The 19,724-nt window shown below is 42.8% G+C and overlaps 1 protein-coding gene across 34 annotated transcripts in view; it reads left to right on the forward strand.

The window, feature by feature from the left end:
- Positions 1-19,724, forward strand: part of ST7 (suppression of tumorigenicity 7) — a 295,626-nt gene that overhangs the window by 158,854 nt on the left and 117,048 nt on the right. For 33 of the 34 annotated variants that reach the window (XR_011387010.1, XR_007920237.2, XR_011387008.1 and 30 more), the window contains 2 exon segments: positions 1,994-2,076; positions 17,309-17,468. Coding sequence is in view for 29 of the 34 variants with exons in the window: in XM_070069824.1 (XP_069925925.1) it covers positions 1,994-2,076; positions 17,309-17,468 (243 nt within the window). In the remaining 5 variants the exon portion in view is untranslated. 34 annotated transcript variants of the gene reach the window in all.

Genomic DNA, 19,724 nt, shown 5'->3' on the forward strand with positions numbered 1-19,724 from the left:
ATCTGTTTAAAAGTGTCTGTCTCTCTCTTGAGCACCTTAAAGCAGGTGCCTTCCTTTGCTCAAACTGCCATCCTGTTCTTCCTCCTCCCTTCTTTGGTCTGGTTAACTCTTGCTTGTTCCTCAGGACTCAGAGGAGTTGGCCTCTTGTCTTGGACACCTTCCCTGGTATCCTCCTGCACCTGCTCCCCCCCCCCCCCCAACATTGGGTTCATCCCTTTTGTGTGTTTTCATAACGTCCTGTGTATAGGGCCTATCTATGCACATATCAAGCTTTGTAGTGGTTGTTTGTGTACTGTGTTCCCCAGATGCACTGTGGGCTTCTGAAGGGCGGGAACTGTGTGTGAGTCATTCTTTCATTCTTTATCCATGGTCTCATTGATAAACAGAATGAAATATTTGTTGAATGAATGAACATGGAAGCTGTTCATTTCAGTGATCTTACTTCACTGTCTGGGCCCAGCTCAGGGCAGCCCTCCTCTAAAGCCTTATTCTGAAACCAGACTGGATGTGGTTTCCTTCCACTAACAGATTTAGTCAAGAAATGTGAATATCTTTGCAAAAAACTCATTATATCTGTTTTAGTTCTGGTAATAATCAAAATTTTGTACAATATATAAAAAATCAGCGGCTTAATTAATGAGCAGCCAGATGAACTAGATGTGGATGTGAAGAGTGATGAGGATTGGTAAAGAGGGTGCCTGGCAATGAACATTCATTTTTAGTGATTTTAGTCATCTAGCAACATTTTGAAGGAGTTGAAAAAAACTTACTGATATGTGCTACCTTTTGCTAGTTTGTGCTTTGTCCTTAGGGGTAACCATAGTGTTAAATAATGATTTAGTTAAACAGTTATTTAAGTAACTATTCAATTATACAGGTTTTTTTTTTTTTTTTTTTGACAGGCAAAGTTAGACAGTGAGAGAGAGACAGAGAGAAAGGTCTTCCTTCCACTGGTTCACCCCTCAAATGGCCGCTATGGCGGGCGCGCTGCGGCCGATCCGAAGCCAGGAGCCAGGTGCTTCCTCCTGGTCTCCCATGTGGGTTCAGGGCCCAAGCACTTGCTTCATCCTCCACTGCCTTCCTGGTCCACAGCAGAGAGCTGGACTAGAAGAGGAGCAACTGGGACTAGAACCCGGGGTGCCGGCGCCGCAGGTGGAGGATTAGCCTAGTGAGCCATGGTGCCGGCCCCAACTATACAGTTATTTAAATGACTATTTAGTATATTCACTATAGTTTTTTTTCCAATTGCTCTAAGGCTGAAATACTACTGTTGACTCCTCAAGGGCTCTGATGTGCAGGTCCCACAGAAAATATAAGAGCACCTTTTCCTTTTGACTAGCAGTTACAAACCAGTCTTATTAAACTCTTCAGTGGTTATTAGTCCATAAGAAGTATTCTCAGCAATCATTTTGGGAGGTAGAAATGACAAAGTTGCCCTTTGTTCTTATACATAACTTTTTTCTTTCAGGATATGTAACTTGACACCTAGTAATCAGACCCTACATGATGTGAACTATTTTAATGTGACTTTGCTGTGAATCTAAGAATTCTTCTTTTTTTATAGATTTTATTTATTTGAAAGAGAGTTACAGAGAGAGGTAGAGACAGAGAGAGAGGTCTTCCATCCGCTGGTTCACTCCCCAGATGGCTGCAATGGCCGGAGCTGCGCCCATCCGAAATCAGAAGCCAGGAGCTTCTTCCAGGTCTCCCACGTAGGTGCAGGGGCCCAAGGACTTGGGCCATCTTCCACTGCTATCCCAGGCCATAGCAGAGAGCTGGATCCGAAGAGGAGCAGCTGGGACACAAACCAACGCCCATATGGGATGCCAGGGCCTCAGGCCAGGGCTTTAACCCATTGCGCCAAAGCACCAGCCCCTAAGAATTCTTATCATCAGGGACAAATGATTTCCTCAGAAAGAAAACATGAAAAAAAAACCCTTGGTTTTACTGACATGCTAATGCTTTCTTTGTTCTTCCCTTTTCTGTTTTCCAGTGAGCATGTTTTTGAACACATTAACACCGAAGTTCTATGTGGCCCTGACAGGCACGTCTTCACTAATATCAGGGCTTATTTTGGTAAGTGGTAGAATCTTTCTTACTTGTAAACCTATTGTTTACTAATGCATATGATAGTATATGTATGAGAAACAAGTGTGGAAGAATCAACAGTAGCAGTTTACAGTGATTATCTTGCACACTTAAGAGGCCTTTCACTACCCAGGTTATATATGTCTAAAAAATATTGAAAAACATAGTGAACATTCATATATAACTTTTGTTGAAAAGGAAAAACGAATGTATATAATATGGAAAGTAAGAGAAGGCACAATTCTCTGTCAAATTCTAATGTCTAAAAAACTAATATAAAATTTACATCAACTAAAAAATGTTTTTCCTCATCAAAAGGGATTATTTGACATAAACAAGATCAGTAGAAATAAAGCTCTGTTTCTTTGACTGTATTGACATGAATTGTGACAATTTTAAGCTTTTGTCCCTTCATCTTCTCTTCTGTCAAAATTTACTTTTATTTCTTTACTACTTCCTAAAAATATCACAAATAGGTGAAAAGCAGTATTATCATCCACTTATATCCATTACCTTTTGCTCTATAATAATCACATGTGAACTCAATTATAACACCCAAGTAGTCCATTTTATTTTATTTAAAGATTTATTTATTTATTTTAAAGTCAGAGTTACACAGAGGAGATGCAGAGAGAAAGAGAGAGAGAGAGAGAGTGAGAGTGAGAGTGAGGGAGGTCTTCCATCTGCTGGTTCACTCCCCAGTTGGCCACAACAGCCAGAGTTGTGCTGATCTGAAGCCAGGAACCAGGAGCTTCTTCTGGGTCTCCCATGTGGGTGCAGGGGCCCAAGGACTTGGGCCATCTTCTACTGCTTTCCCAGGCCACAGCAGAGAGCTGGATCGGAAGTGGAACAGCCAGGTCTCGAACTGGTGCCCATATGGGATGCCAGTGCTTCAGGCCGGGGTGTTAACCCACTGTGCCACAGCACCAGCCCCTCCATTTTATTTTTTTAAAAGATTTTATTTATTATTTGAGTGGCCCAGTTACAGAGAGAGCCATCTGCTGGTTCACTCCCCAAATGGCCTCAATGGCCAGGGCTGGCTAGACGGAAGCCAGGAGCCAGGAGTTTTGAAGTGGTCCATTTTAATGACCTAAATTGAAGACCATATACCATGGTGGGGCTAGGTTAATATAATTAAGTGAACTTTAAGAGAAAGAAGTTTTAGAAATCTTTTTTCCTCTGTAAATATCCTGTGATTATTAATTATTATAGGAACAGGCACAAGAAAAAATTTTATAGAGTTGATGTTAAGAAAAACAGAAGATTGGGCCGGTGCTGCAGCTCACTAGGCTAATCCTCTGCCTGTGGCGCCGGCACCCCAGGTTCTAGTCCCAGTTGGGGCGCCGGATTCTGTCCCGGTTGCCCTTCTTCCAGGCCAGCTCTCTACTGTGGCCCAGGAGGGTGGTGGAGGATGCCCCAAGTGCTTGGGCCCTGCACCCACATGGGAGACCAAGAGGAATCACCTGGCTCCTGGCTTCAGATCAGTGCAGTGCGCCTGCCATAGTGACCATTTGGGGGGTGAACCAACGGGAAAAAAAAGGAAGACCTTTCTCTCTCTCTCTCCCTCTCTCCCTCTCTCCCTCTCTCCCTCTCTCCCTGTCTAACTCTGATTGTCAAAAGAAAAGAAAAAAACAGAAGATCCGTAGGAAAACAGAAGAGTTTTAGAGGAGAAGGGCACAGGCATGGGGAGCAAACAGTGTAAGTGGGCCTGTAATAATGGAGGAATTCAGAAGTGCAGGCTTGTAAGGAGCCAGAATAAAAAGGTAGAGAAATATCTGCAGCGCATCAGCCTGCAGACAGATGAAAGGGATGGAGGCAGTATGGGTGCATGTTTTTGTGATGAGACCATATCAGAACTGTATCACACGGGCTACTGGATTCAAGACATGGGTTGTTTCAGGTTGGTATTATTGATCCAGAAATGTGAAGAATATCAGCAGGAGTCCCTGCAAGAGAATTGCATTGGTGGAGATCCATATAGAAAGCCCAGTGCTGGCTGTAAAGTCCAACCCAATGTAAGGAGAAGCATTTGAAAGCTCCTCCTTAAAATGGATTGAAATAAGGTATATGCGGTAACGTGTACCATATTGCATTTTATGTCCTGATCTGATCACCTGTGCATGTCTCTGAAGTCGTTCCTGTACTGTAAAGACATGAGCAACAAAAGACACTGTCGAGATTTGTTCATAAAGCCATGAAGTTGATCACTTCTTTATTCCGTGTAAGGATTATATTTTATTCTGAAATTCTGTCCCTCCTAGTTTCTAATGCTAAAATTTCCTTCTGAAATTATGGTGATAGTGTATGGTGGTATCATTTTACTATTGTGAATTGGCAAGAAAACTTTAGCAACCCCAGAGGGGATCGTCAAATGTGATGGGAGACAGGAGAAATTTTAACACAGCAGGAAAACCCAAAGTCTGGAAACCACTGGCCTTTGAGGCCAAGGACTTCAAGAATTTTCTTCTCTTAGGATGAAAAGTAAGCAAACAGAGATTTGAATCTGACCTAGAGCAATGATGGGAGAAGAGAGAGGCTTTGGATTGTCTCTGGAAAGCTCTTTAATCTAGGGATCCAGGAAAGAGGGAAACAAGTTGAGGAGGAATTTGCTGGAGCAAAACTGGTGCAGAAGCTGCCTTTCTAGAGCGCCACAGAAAAATCGGGGTGAATGTTGAAGGTTTAGGAGTGAATCTCTCACTCTGAAGGTTTCTGACTTGCGTGGTTAAATAGAAGATTTTCATTCGAGGCAACATACTTACTATTTAGAGTTAGGTAAGAAGCTCTGTTACTATATCAGGAATTGTGCACTATCCAGAAAAGGACTGAGGACAGGTGAAAATGAAAAGAGAAAATGATGAAAGAGGGAAGTCAGTTTCAGCGACACAGGTGATCGAAGTGAACGCTGTGGGGAACAGGGGTTTTTGATCTCCTAGGACTTTATGGTCATTCAGCCTCAGTGCTTCATTTTTTCAGAAGAGAGAAGTGAGCCTTCCAAGGAAAAGAAAAGGAAGTGTTTTGTCTAAGCACGTAGCAGTTTGTAGCAAAGCTGTGCCTAGAACCTACTGGCTTCAGGTTCCTACTTTAGTATTCTCAAGTGAACTGAAGAAATCCCAGACTTGGAAAATGCTTTCACGAGCTTCTTGAATTCTTAGTAAGTGTGTGATGGAATCACAGCAATCTCTTAGCACATACAGTTTTTGGAAGGAAGGGAGAGGTATTATAGGCCTCCATGTGTAGTTATCATCAACATTTAAAGTAACATATTAACATTTTTGTCCCAATATATCTTTGATTTTATTTTTTTTATTAACGACAACAACAAAATGTGAACTCTCTGGAGACAACTTTATGCTGAAGCCAGCGATCCCCTCTGATACCTCAAGGCAGGTTTTTGTTTGTGCATTCCACGTAAGGCCCTCGCCCATTTATGTGCCGGGTGCTGACCTGAAGCACTGACTGTGCTAGTAATTGCTAGTGTTGTTTGCATTTTACTTACACATTAGCTGAATAGACAGACTAGGCAAGTTAGTAACCTGCCTTAGGTCACATAGCTAGAAATGGCACAGTACCGCTGGAACACAGGCCACCTCAGCCAGCAGCCCGTGTTCACTCATTGCATTGCCTCGCTGGGTAAGTTCTCAGCTGTTTTCTAGCCTGCTGAACAATCGGCAAGTCTGAATTTTATTCTAGCAGTGTCTTGGTGTGGGTTCGTAGCCTGTAGATTCATTACTGGAGTGTGGGTTTTTTCCTTTTCGCTCTGGTGAGCTGTGCCCAGTGGTCATTTTCCTTTCTAACTCAGCAATGGCGAAGTCCCATCAGCAGTAAAGGGGTTTCCCCAGAGCATGACCACTGCTGAGGTGGGGAAACGCTCTCGTATTTGTAGAGCGCAGCTGCTGATCTCGGCTGGACTGTCTTGTGCATTGGCTGCATACTCCTGACTGACAGGAAGCTTTAAACAAAGGAAAACCTCTTGTATAGGAAGATTTTGAAAGGATTTTCTCCAGAATGCTGGTGTGTGCTGAGGGTAAAGTAACTACAATGCAGGAATAGCTCTTGGTAGCTTTTAGGCTCCTATGGAGTCTGTTGATGTTGGAGTTGTCTGGCTTTTAGGAAACAAACTTGGCTGGGTGTTGCAACGAACTCCGAGTGAGGATTCTGTCAGCCACTGTTCTGCTGTGTGCCTTTCAGGGAGAGGCAGCAGTCAGGCAGAGGATCAGGTGTTTTGTCAAATAGCTGTGTGCTTAGTGGTTTGTTTCCTGGCACGTGGGAGACAATTACCTAACTGCCCTCCCCAGAGCAATAGTCAGAGAGCCTGCTTTGAACATTCAAAGTACAGGGCTGCCTCTAGGGAAACTGGTTGTTTTGGGACCTCAAGATTCCTATACTAGACACTGAAATTATCTCTTAGGAGAAGAGGGGTCAAAACGACAGACCCAATATTTCCTCTGTGAAGAGAGTCAGTTCACTGAACCCCCCCCCCCCCACTTAAAAATAGAATTCATTTGGCAAGTGTTGCTGTCTTTCACACTAATTTGTTTAAATGCAAATAGTCATGTATTGTATATCATTGGTGGTTGGTAATCTTACAATTGAAAACTAGTGAGTTTGCTGTACCATCTCTCTTCTCTTTGGGTTCCATGCCTGTACCTGTGTAGACAACTGTTTCCTTTGCCTACCTTCAAGCTGCCCCTCAGTCTGCTAAGCACAAGCCTTCTCGTATCAGTCCAGCTCCAGCCCCAGGAGCTACACCTGTCATCACAGTCCACCAGCCAAGTTAGTCTTTAATTTACCAGGAAGGCTTCGCCCAATCTGCTTCAAGTAGCCTCTGCCGGCAGTGTTTATTTCAGTGGAGAAAATTTCTGGGTTTTGTTCTTGCTTTTGAGAATGGTAAGGTAAAGATATGCAGAAAACACTCCTTTTAATTTTCTCAAAATGTTAGTAAATGGAGAAAGTGCTGTGTGTTGTTTGGACATCTACACATAGATCCCCATACCCCTATGAATATGTACTCATATATGGACATGTTCTGTGCCTATACATGTTAACCAGACATGCATCTATAAATGGCATGCTGGGCATAAAGAACAAAAGAGAAAATTAGAATCATAAGTAAAATAATCAGTTCATGGACTGTACATTTTAAAAATTATGTTCTGGGGAAATTGGTAGAAGAGGTGATGATTGGATCACAATCCATAGTAACAAGAGACCCCTTTATTGAGTTCCATCTTAATGCCAATTACTCTATTGTGTTCTTTGCATATATTATTTTATTGAGTTCTCATTGAAATATTAAGTGATAGATGTATTCAGTGCCTTAATGCCACTAGGTAAAAATACACATAAAGGCTAAATAATCTGACCAGGGTTATAGAGCAAATAAATGGTGAGATTCAAACTGGATCTTTGTGACCATGCCCTCTATTCTCTTCTGTTCCAAAGTAAAGGAGTGTGGTTAGAATATCCGTTCAGTTTTTGAAGTTTTATTGTTAATTTATTTGAAAGGGAGAGTGACAGAGAAACAGGGAGAGACACAGGGAAATCTTCTATCCTCTAGTTCACTCCCCAAACGCCTACAACAGCTGGGCCTGGGCCAGGCCAAAGCCAGAAGCCAGGAACTCCATCTGGGTCTCCCATGTGGGTAGCAGGTGTCTAAGTACTTGGGCCATCATCTGCTGCCTTCCTAAGTGCATTAGTAGGGGGATGGATTTTAGGTGCAATAGCCAGGACTTAAACTTACACTGTCATATGAGAAGTGGGTGTCCTAAGCAGCAGCTCAGCCTACTCTGCTACAAGGCCTGCCCCTCAGATCTTTTCCATTCATCTAAAAAACCTGACCTGAACTTCAGGTAGCACTTTGAATGATAGGCATAAAGGTCATCCAAATGATGGTGATTCTGGACCTAAGAATAAAGCAAAGACACAAGGGAAACTTGATTAGAAGGGTTCTTGGCATGTGGGAAGCAGCACATAGATTTCAGGCTGTGTCGGTTATGAAGCAGTTATCTCTTCATTCTTGAATACAGAGTGAAAGAGAGGCTGTAGGGGCCAGATAGCAGGGGACCCTGCAGACCTGGGGAGAAACTGAGGCTCTTTTGGCCTTATCAGGAAAAGCTTATTGCTTTCACCAAGAAAAAAAGGTAATGATCTTCTGCAGGAGACAGAGGGTGGATCAATGCCTGTCAGGGACTGATTGTGAACACTGGCATTTAGGGGGATCAGATTGATGCTTAGATAGGGCAAAAATGAAGAGGATGCATGAGCTAGTGGCAGAGCAAGGCACCAGACTGCCTCTTTGTCTTTTTCAGTTTACATTTGAGCATGAATTGAGAGGCTTGAAAATGATGCAATTGCTGGGGTTGGCTGGAACCACTAGACTTTAACCAATAAAGATCTAGGGAGTTTACCCAGGTCACTTGTCTTGATAAGGATGGAGTGAAGACTAAAATAAACTTCCACTGCTTTCCCACACATCCTGCTGCATCTAGAAAGGTGGATAGCAGCAAGTGAAGCAGTTGATAGTATTTTTATTTCAACAGACCCACAGAAATGGACTAGGTAGATAAGAAAGAGAAAGCAGGGAGAGGGGAAGAAGGATGATGACAAAACAGAAGTAGAGAAGGAGGCTGCAACCTTCTCTGAAACAGACAAACTTTCTTTTGCCAGTTGGCCATGGATTAGGTTAGATCTGGCCAATCTAGATCAGGGACCAACAATGACTACAATTTATAATTACATATTCTCTATGTGATTACGCATCATCTTCTTCATCCCTGGATAGATGTATCATTATAGACAGGGACCACTTCTGTGTTCCTGTGCACTACTGAGTACCCTGTGCTTATAAGGTCAGGGTACGTATTAAGTGAATGCACAGAAGTTCCAGTGAATGAATGAATTAACACAATGCATCAGATTTCTACAGGGAGCTTTTTGTTTAAAATGATGGGTTCCAAGCATCACTCCAGAACAACTGAATTAGAATCTCTTGAGGAGGAACCTAGGGGACAGCTGCCATCACTGTATGAGCTGGCAGGATATCCAACAAATGGCACAGACTGGCTTTGCCCAAATCCCAGTGGTCTCCATGGCTTCACTCCAGGAGAGTGACCCTCCCCTTCTGGCCATAGTAATTAATGCGACAGTGCAAAGTCTCATCCTGTGAACACACAAACATGAAGGTGGGATGGCTGTTAACCCTGAAGAGAACCTCACCCCTCCACTTTCTATCAGGTGGCCCAGAAAGGGAATGAAAGGGCGTGAATGCAGCCTTCATAGAGCCCCTGCAACTGTGGGCTTACAGTTGGCTAAGGAGAGATTGGCTGAGATCTGGCAGGCGAGCAGGAGGTCAAGACCCATGTGGTAGCTAATCAGTATTCCTAAGCAAAGTACACAAAAGCTGAAACTTCACAAAAATGTTGTGTCTGTCATAAGGAATTGTGAGTAGATACAGAGAAAAGGATATATCTGAGAATCCACACAGAAATTTAAGAAGCTACAGATGTGACTATAACACATGCCAACTGCCTTGGTTTATCTTATTTATGCTCAGCTGATCCCCTTTGGCAAAACAAACAAATAAAAAAACTCAGGCAACAACCTGTTTACCATCAGCTATATCTGAAAACTTACGACAGGTGTCAATTTGGCAGTCCTTCCATTTGGGAATAGACTGCCAGAGAGTTTTGTATTCCCTCAAACTCTACCAGCAGGTGTATGTTTTGTATGTTTTCTTTTTTTTTTATTTTTTTTTTTTATTTTTGACAGGCAGAGTGGACAGTGAGAGAGAGAGACAGAGAGAGAAAGGTCTTCCTTTGCCGTTGGTTCACCCTCCAATGGCCGCCGCTGCAGCCGGCGCACCGCACTGATCCGATGGCAGGAGCCAGGATCCAGGTGCTTTTCCTGGTCTCCCATGGGGTGCAGGGCCCAAGCACCTGGGCCATCCTCCACTGCACTCCCTGGCCACAGCAGAGAGCTGGCCTGGAAGAGGGGCAACCGGGACAAAATCCGGCGCCCCAACCGGGACTAGAACCCGGTGTGCCGGCGCCGCAAGGTGGAGGATTAGCCTATTGAGCCACGGCGCCGGCCGTGTATGTTTTCTTCTGTGATGTCATCTTCTGTGTCCTTAGGAAGCACTTGATAAATTTTGAGCTTATCCATCTTTGTATTTCCCCTGGGTTTGATGTAATTGGTTGTAAAATGGCTAGGATTTTGCCAAATGAATGTCTTAAAGCATTTTTGTGTCTGTGAAACAGGATATAGAGTAGTTCCTTCTTGAAGAGAAGTATTTTTTATATAGAACGTGCTATTTGAAAGAAGAAGAGTTTTTGTTGGGAAGACAAGAATCTTTAGGAAAGAATTGGGTCTACAAGATTGTTTGAAATGTTTTGTTTATGATCCCTTTGTCAGAGTTTCATTCTCTTCCTGCATATGAAGACGAGACAAGTTTGCACATTAGACCAGCCCCCAGCCTCCGTACTCCTTGGTCATCCTCTCTGCTTCTATGAAGAGTGATGGGGTGATTGCTGGGCATTGGTAACTGGGTTCTGGTCAGTTGAATCTTTATTTTAAATATGGTCTTGGCCTGGAGGATAGCCCTGCAAGGATAGATCCAAACCCATCCATACTTCCCTTATTTCCAGAAGATCAGCCTTATACGTACCTCCGCTGTTGCTAGTGTCGCTGATTTTTATCCCTTTGTTGCCTTTTTACTTAGAAACACTTTACCTTCCAAAGTAGTGCCTCTCCTCTTCTTGTCTTAGAGCAAGAAGTGGTAGGTTACTTTTTCAAGGTAGATGAATGTGCTTCCTTGGCTTTTGGTATTGTGACTCTTGGTTATTTCTGTTCTTTCTCATCTTCAGTTTCTCTCTTTCCATTTCCATAAAAATATGTGAGCTTTTGTTTTGTGTAACAAAACTAACACAAAACCTTTCATTGAGCTGCTATTTATTAAAATTATATTCCAGCCAGCGCCATGGCTCACTTGGCTAATCCTCTGCCTGCGGCGCCGGCACTCCGGGTTCTAGTCCCTGTTGGGGCGCTGGTTCTGTCCCGGTTGCTCCTCTTCCAGTCCAGCTCTCTGCTGTGGCCCAGGAAGGCAGTGGAGGATGGCCCAAGTCCTTAGGCCCTGCACTCGCATGGGAGACCAGGAGGAAGCACCTGGCTCCTGGCTTCGGATCGGCGCAGCACGCCAGCCGTGGCAGCCATTTGGGGGATGAACCAATGGAAAAATGAAGACCTTTCTCTCTGTCTCTCTCTCTCTCTCACTGTCTAATTCTGCCTGTCAAAAAAAAAAAAAAAAAGATTATATTCTATTACATCAACTATGCCAGCCCTTATCCATCCATTCAGTCTTCCAACCATCCATCTAGCTAATCTTGTAGTTGTTGGTCAGTTCCCATCCATCCATCCATCCATCCAACATTAACTGAGTGTTTACTATAACTTTATTTTTTTAAAAAAAGATTTACTTATTTATTTGAAAGAATTACAGACAAGCAGAGGCAGAGGCAGAGGCAGAGAGAGAGGTCTTTGATCCACTGGCTCACTCCCCAAATGGTCACAACAGCCAGAGCTGGGCCAATCCAAAGCCAGGAGCCCAGAGATTCCTCTGGGTCTCCCACATGGATGCAGGGGCCGTCTTCTACTGCTTTCCCAGGTGCATTAGCAGGGAGCTGGACTGGAAGAGGAGCAGCCGGGACTTGAACTAGCGCCCACATGGGAAACTGACACTGTGGGCAATGGCTTCACCCACTACGCCACAATGCTGACCCCTAGAATTTATTTTACTCATTAGAAAACTGAACCCAAGAGAACAAAGAGAACTAACCAAGTTCACACAATCTAGCTATGTAGTTTAAAGGATTTTGCCTTTTAACTAGATGGTAGGGTCTCTGATGATTTCCTAAATGCCAAACCCAATTGAGTATTTTCTTACTTGATTGTATAATTCTTGGTTTGGAGTGTGAGGAAAAAGCACTAGAGAGATTTAGTTTTTAAAACTATAAATTTTACGGTTTTTTGTCTTAATTTTTTGGTTACCTCTCAGATCAAAACCTGTTTTGTTCCACTGTGGCAGGCCCCCTATGCTATGGGCATGTCTGAGAACTACTTCTAAAATCTAAATTTGTTTATGAGGGCTTTGCTGTTTACATTATAGGTGTGCACCAGGGAAAAGAATTCAAAGTGACACCAAATATGTGCGCATTAAGTAACACCATCTGCCCATTTGGATCTGCATAGCTTTTTGAAAATACTGTGTAGTACTTGCCCAAAGCCTGACATATTTCAGAATAAGAGAAAGATTGTTTGCTGAGACCTGAAATTAGAAGACTTGTTTGAAGTTTCAGAAGACTTCAAGCTCTTCCCTTCCTCTTTTTGTTGTTGCTACGTTCTTTTTTCCCCTAATAGTTGGGCCTTTCTTTATATGAGTGTCCCCTGTATATTGCAGGGGCTGAGCTACTGCTTCATTCACAGACCTGAGAAGGCCTGCCTTTTCCCTCCATACATCTGTATAAATACCCTGGTCTTTATTGAGGTCTGTTTTTCTTGCATTAGAAACACTGGGTGGAGGGCGACCACTTCAGTACGAGTGGATAAGCCAGTGCTTGGGACACCCACATCCCACAGTGGAGTGCCTGGTTTGAGTCTCAGCTGCCCTGTGCCTCCAGTCCAGCTTCCTACTAATACACTTGGATGGAGGTAGATGCAAACCCAAGTAATGGGGTCCCTCCGACTTGTGGGAGATCCAAATGGAGTTTGTGGCTCCTGGCTTCACGCTGGCCCAACTCTGGCTGTTGTGTGCACTTGGGAGAGTAAACCAGCACACTGAAGATTGATATTCTCCTGGAGAATATCTTCCCTCCCTCCCTCTCATTCTGTCTTTCAAATAAATAAATTTTAAAAAATCTTAAAAAAAAAACAACAGGAATACCCAGTAGAATATCTAGTTAATGTGAGTCACGTATTAGAACTATCTGGTTCCGTTTGATGAACTACTTCCGGAGTAGTTTTTATTAAGAAAACACAAAGGGACAGTGCCAGAGGGCACTTGGAAGATTTGGAAAGCAAAATAACAGGCTTCTGTCTGTTTGTTTACAGGAAGCAATGAAAATTACCAAAAAGGGTCTTTTTAAAAAAGATTTATTTTAGAGGCTGGTGCTGTGGTATAGCAGGTAAAGCTGCCTCCTGTAGTGCCAGCATCCCATGTGGGTGCTGATTTGAGTTTCAGCTGCTCCACTTCCGATCAGCTCCCTGTTAATGTGCCTGGGAAAGCAACAGAAGACGGTCCAAGTCCTTAGGCCCCTGCACCTACGTGGGAGATCCGGAAGAAGCTCCGGGTTCCTGGCTTCACATTGGCTCAGCTCTGGCCATTGCAGCCATTTGGGGAATAAACCAGCAATTGGAAGACCTCTCTCTTTCTCTCTGCCTCTGCTTCTCTGTAATTCTGCCTTTCAGATAAATAAATAAATCTAAAAAAATTCCGATGCCTTCTTAAAAAAAAAAAAAACAGAGGTTTATTTTATTTGTTTAAGAGAGAGAGAGAGAGATACTCCATCTGCTGGTTCACTTCGCAATTGGCCACAACAACTGGAGTGGGGCCAGGCTGAAGCCAGGAGCTTGGAATGCCATCCTGGTCTGGCATGGATAGCCTGGGCCCAGTACTTGAGCCATTTTTAGCTGCTTTCCTAGGTGGATTAGCAGGGAGCTGGATTGGAAGCAGAGCAACAGAGACTCAAACCCTTGCACAGACATGGGATGCAAGCGTTGCAGGTAGCAGCTTAACCTGCTATGCTATAATGCTGGCCCCACAGAAAGCAGTCTTATTACAGAGTGCTGATAAGATTAATGACAGAGAGCTGGGGCTTCAGTTTAAGCAATTATTTCATCAGCTGTGTGACTTTGGTCAGGTCACCGTACCTTGTTGGACAATTCTCATTCCTCGTCTGTAAATGAGCTCCGTTCATACTCCTGTAAGGTTCCTTTTAGTGCTCGTACTCTATGATTGTGCTACAGGAGCTGAGGAATCTGAAGACTTCTAAGGATATTTTGTATGATGGCTACAGGTATGCTAGGAGCAATCTGTGTGTGGAGCATGGTGGATCTGTGGCACGAACCTGTGGTAGCAGGGGCCAAATCTTTGTAATCCTGCAACACAGTTCATGACTGGTGTAAAACAGTGTGGCCGTATGATGGAATGAATGAGCTAAGGCCTGGCAGCAGCACAGTATGGAAAGCAAAGACTTGGAGTGGAGGCATCCCTCACCCACTGGTAATGGACAGCCTCTGCCAGTTCTGTGGCTCATGTTTTGGGCCCTTGGGAGACTTCTAATAAAGGCAAAGCTGTAAATCTGCTCCCAGGCTTTGCTGAGGGGTCAGGATGGTATAGTGAGCAGCATCCTTTGTCACAATGATTTCCAGGGCTTTCCACCAGCAGTCTAGCCACAGACAAGATGCTGTGCTAGCCTGGATTATAGACTGGGGAAAAGAGATGCCTTATAGCAGTGTGTGAGGTGCATTGCTCTTGGGAGCCTTGTGCACCATTAACAGAATAATGGAAGGTTTGCTATTCATTTGAAAACCATATAGTATATGCTAAACTAGCTGTTTACATGGTATTGGTATTGGTATGAAAATTAAGGACTCTTGAGGATAAATAATATTCTGCTTAACAGTTGAGGGAACTGATGTTCAAATCAATCAGTTAAATCACTTAGGGTTATAGGCTCCCTACTCGATCCATGGTCTGTAAATTTACCATTCTTGAACTTCCTTTCTTCTCCAAGGACACTCTCTTATTCCTGCGATTCAAAATGTTACACACTAGTGCTGTCTCCCTTTCCCCTCATTTTTAAAAAAGATTTATTTATTTGAAATGAAGAGTTACAGAGAGATAGAGATATTTTCCATCTGCTAGTTCACTCTCCAAATGGTCACAATGGCCAGAGTTAAACCAGGCTGAAGCCAGAAACCTGGAACTTCATCCAAGTCTCATGTGCGGGTGGCAGGGCCCCAAGCACTTGGGCCATCTGCTGCTGCCTTCCCAGGTTCATTATCGGGGAGCTGGATCAGAAGTGGAGAAGCTGGGTGCTCAAATGGGATGCTGGCATCACAGGCAGCGGTTTAACACACTGTGTCATGACACCAACCCGTGTTGTGCCTTCTTAACTTTCATACTATACTGTCCCTACTCAGTGAAGAGAAATCACTTGAATTTTTTTTTTTTTTATCATGTGATAATGTCTGTGGGCAGAAGGAGTGAATCTCTGGAGTTAAGTCAAGGTGTCCTATTAGAGGACTGGAAACATTTAGTTTGATTGTTACTTCCTTCTGGTCATACAAATGTTCTTTCTGCCTTTTGAGAAGTCTTCAAGAGAAAAAAAAAATGCAGTTTTTAAATAATGCCCCAAAGTTAATTTCAGAGTAGATAATAAAATAAAAGATAATAAAATCTTGTTTTCATGAAATATGTAGGGATCAAGATAATTCAATGTTAGTTGCATATTCTATTATATATATATATATATATTTTGAGATTTGGGGAGGATTTTATTTAAACTTTTTTTTTAACTTTTATTTAATGAATATAAATTTCCAAAGTACGGCTTATGGATTACAATGGCTTTTCCCCCATAACGTCCCTCCCACCCGCAACCCTCCCCTTTCCCACTCCCTCTCCCCTTCCATTCACATGAGGATTCATTTTCGATTCTCTTTATATACAGAAGATCAGTTTAGCATACATTAAGTAAAGATTTCAACAGTTTGCTCCCACACAGAAAAATAAAGTGAAAAATAATAGATGATTTTTTAAATGATGATGAAATCAGATCAGACCTATTGTCATGTTTAATCCCAGTGAGAGTCAAGTTGGGAATTGATAATTTCTTCTTCTTCTTTTTTTTTTTTTTTTTTTATAGAAGATCAGTTTAGTATGCATTAAGTAAAGATTTCAACAGTTTGCACCCCCATAGAAACACAAAGTGAAATATACTGTTTGAGTACTCGTTATAGCATTAAGTCTCAATGTACAGCACATTAAGGACAGAGATCCTACATGAGGAGTAAGTGCACAGTGACTCCTGTTGTTGACTTTACAAATTGACACTCCTGTTTATGGCATCAGTAATCTCCCTATGCTCCAGTCATGAGTTTCCAAGGCTATGGAAGCCCCTTGAGTTCTCCGACTCTTATCTTGTTTAGACAAGGTCATAGTCAAAGTGGAGGTTCTCTCCTCCCTTCATATATTATAGAACTTAACTATACTTCAACACTCTGGGATATAACTGATTCTTAAATTTTGCGTGTGAAATGATTTGTGCATGCTGAAGGAACAAATGCCCAAGGAAGGGAGGAAAGGATGTGGGCGAGAACACATTGGAGCGGTGGTGATGGGGAAACACTCGCTGTGGCAGAGGGGTTCAAGTAAGACGGGTTGGGGAAGGTCGTTTGCTTTTTGGGGGCATAGGCTGTCTTGGCCTCATTCTTGTCATATGAGCATCATTGTTCTTTCCTTTTATTAACGAATGTTATTTCTTTTCTCTTTTGGAATCCACAGTCTGTAACAATTGGTAAGCTTGGTATCGGGAACACTGGTGGTGGACAACAGATGCTTGTGTTTATTAAGCATGTCTTAGCACGGAGTATGTTGTTGCGTCTCGGCAGTTGTGTGCCAACCATACATGAAATGAGATGCCTCTCCTTCTTTCATTCTGTAAAACTAGCAGTTTTCTAAGGAGTTGTTATTAAAAAAGAAAAAATATAAGGAGTGTGCTCTTAAAATATTTAGGCAGGTAGGGTTTATTCAAAATATAAAGTGCCAAAAGTGGAATGTTTCATAAGCTGCACTTTGAAAGCTGGCTCACAAATGTTTCTGGAATTGTCATTCAGCTGTGGCAATTTTGTTTGATTGTTATACGAACTTGGAAGAAAGTAACACTGAACAGATCTTAATGGTGTTCTTTTATCCATAACTGTAGTTACGGATTTTTTTAAAAATGAATCTTGCACATAGAAAAGCACATTGAAAATTTTACAACTTAATGACATTTTCGGTTTATTAAAATTAATTTTTTAGAATACACATTTTGGAATAAAAATTGTTTAGTTAAGTATTTAATGGGAATAGAATTAGTAAATGTAACATATTTCATGGGCAATTTTACAGAAATAATAAAAAGTAACAAGGACCCTTAATACATTTACTATTTTTCTGTTCTAGATATTTGAATGGTGGTATTTTCGCAAGTATGGAACATCATTCATTGAACAAGTCTCAGTAAGCCACTTGCGCCCTCTTCTGGGAGGGGTTGACAACAACTCCTCCAACAATTCTAACTCCAGTAATGGGGATTCAGATTCCAACAGGCAAAGTGTCTCAGGTATGGGAAGTTCTTCAGTTTCCAACATTATTTCCTGACTCTTACTGAACTATTACTGTTGCTCTTACTAAATTATTATTATTGATAAATTGTTATGACTATAAGACAGTAAGACGATGCTACTAAAAGATTATAATTCAGAGAAAAATTCAGTTCATTTTTCTCTGGGTGTTGACAACCTGTCAGAGAAGTAGGGGATAAGCATCCCAGGAAAACAAAATGTTTATATTGCTGATTTTACTTTTTTCTCCCATTTTATATAGCAAATGGTCACTTAGGTCAGTGTTTCCAACTAGAGGCTTTTGTCTCCTTGTTCATAGTTTCTCAGATTTCATGAATGGTCCATTTCTTCGATGACAGTTGCAGAATCTTGTGTCCAACTAGATCTGATCGCATTACCCCTCTGCTGAGAATTCATTGGTTCCCGTCCCACTGAAGATAAAGCCCAAGTTCCAGTTTCCTTAGCACAGCTTGAACTGCTTCTGGCCCATCTTGCCAGCTGCAGCTTCTGCACAGCCCGGTCCCTTTCCTGTATGTCCAGCTTCCTAGAAACCTACTTTCCATTTCTCGAGCATGCCACATTTCTCGTGACTTTGTCTAGAAATCTGCCTCCCCCCTTCATTTGTTTATTCAGCCGTCACGACCCAAAATCAGATGTCACCTCCTGAGAGCCTTCTCTGATACATTACACACTCTCTCTCCACTTGTCTTGCCCCTTGGTATTTTTACCTTTAGCAACATTTAGCAAATTGCACTGTGACTTTTAAGATGCTGCTGTACAGTGGTATCTCTAGCATCTTGTGCAGTGTCTTCTTTATTTTTGAAACAGTGAATGCATGGATGCATGCAAGTCCTGTACTTTCTCTGCTTATCAAGCAAGAAGGGAGAATACAGTTTCCTAGCTCAGTCTCTGTGTCAGTTCAGTAAATATTTCCTAAGTGCCTAGTATGAGCCTGGTTTTATATAGAGTCTTATGAATATTTTGATTCTAAGAAGTCAGAGTCCATATCCCCATGGAACTCTCTGTGTCCCGAAGGAGACACAGTGATGAGAGCTTTCATTATTATGAGGGAGACTGGCTGTGTTTTAGAGAACCAGTGAGGAGCCCTTGACCACACTGGTAGAAGGGGTTTGCTTTTTGAATGAGAGGGAACCAGTTCTGAGATTTGAAGGAGAGCAAGGAAGAAATTGAAAGACCTAAGGTTAGGATCCTCCTCCTTTTCTCTAGAATAACTCGATCTACATTTCAGACTGGGTTCTACACATCAACAAACTTTGTACAGAGATTTCATTCCAGGTATTGATTCAGTGTTCTTTTTACAACCTTTTAGTTTCAGAGGATTTCAGAGGGATGGAGGGAGGGTGAAGGAGGGAAGGAGTGAGAGGGAACTTGCCCATCTGCTGATTCACTTTCCAAATACCAACAGTCACCAGGGCTTGGCCATCCGAACCCAGAAGCCAGGAACCCAATCTAAGTCTCCCACCTAGGTGGGAGGGACTTAACTACTTCAGCTATCACCTGCTGCTTTGTAGGGTGTGCACTGGCAGGAAGCTGGATTCAGCAGTGGGGCCAGAACTTGAATCCAGGCACTCTAATATACGATGTGGGTATCCCAACCAGTAGCTTAACCACTAGGCCAAATGCTCAGCTGACAATCCTCTTTGTTCTTTTAAAGATTTATTTGAGGGGCCGGAGCTGTGGCACAGTGGGTTAAAGCCCTGGCCTGAAGAGCTGGCATCCCATATGGGAACTGGTGGAGTTCTGGGCTGCTAGCTTCAGCCTGGCTTAGTCCCGGTTGCTCCTCTTCTGATCCAGCTCTTTGCTATGGCCCTGCACCCTCGTGGGAGACCCAGAGGAAGCTCCTGGTTCCTGCCTTTGGATTGGTGCAGTTCTGGCCCTTGCGGCCATCTGGGGAGTGAATCATCGGAATGAAGAACTCTCTCTCTGTCTCTACTGCTCTCTGTCTCTCTTTCAAATAAATAAAATAAATCTTTAAAAAAAAAAAGATTTATTTGAAAATCAGTTACAGCCAAAGAGGGAGAGTCAGGGAGAGAGAGGAAGATCTTCCACTGCTTCATTCCCTAAATAGCCGTAATGGCTGGGGCTGGGCCAGGCTTCAGCCAGGAATCTGGAACTCCATCCAGGTCTCCCTCATGAGTGGCAGGGGCCCAAGGACTTGGACCACCTTCTGGTGACTTTCCAGGCAGATTATCAGGGAGCTGAATCAGAAGTGGGGCAGATTATCAGGGAGCTGA

This window comes from Oryctolagus cuniculus, chromosome 3, assembly GCF_964237555.1.
Source record: "Oryctolagus cuniculus chromosome 3, mOryCun1.1, whole genome shotgun sequence".
In the NCBI taxonomy this organism is placed as follows: Eukaryota; Metazoa; Chordata; class Mammalia; order Lagomorpha; family Leporidae; genus Oryctolagus; species Oryctolagus cuniculus.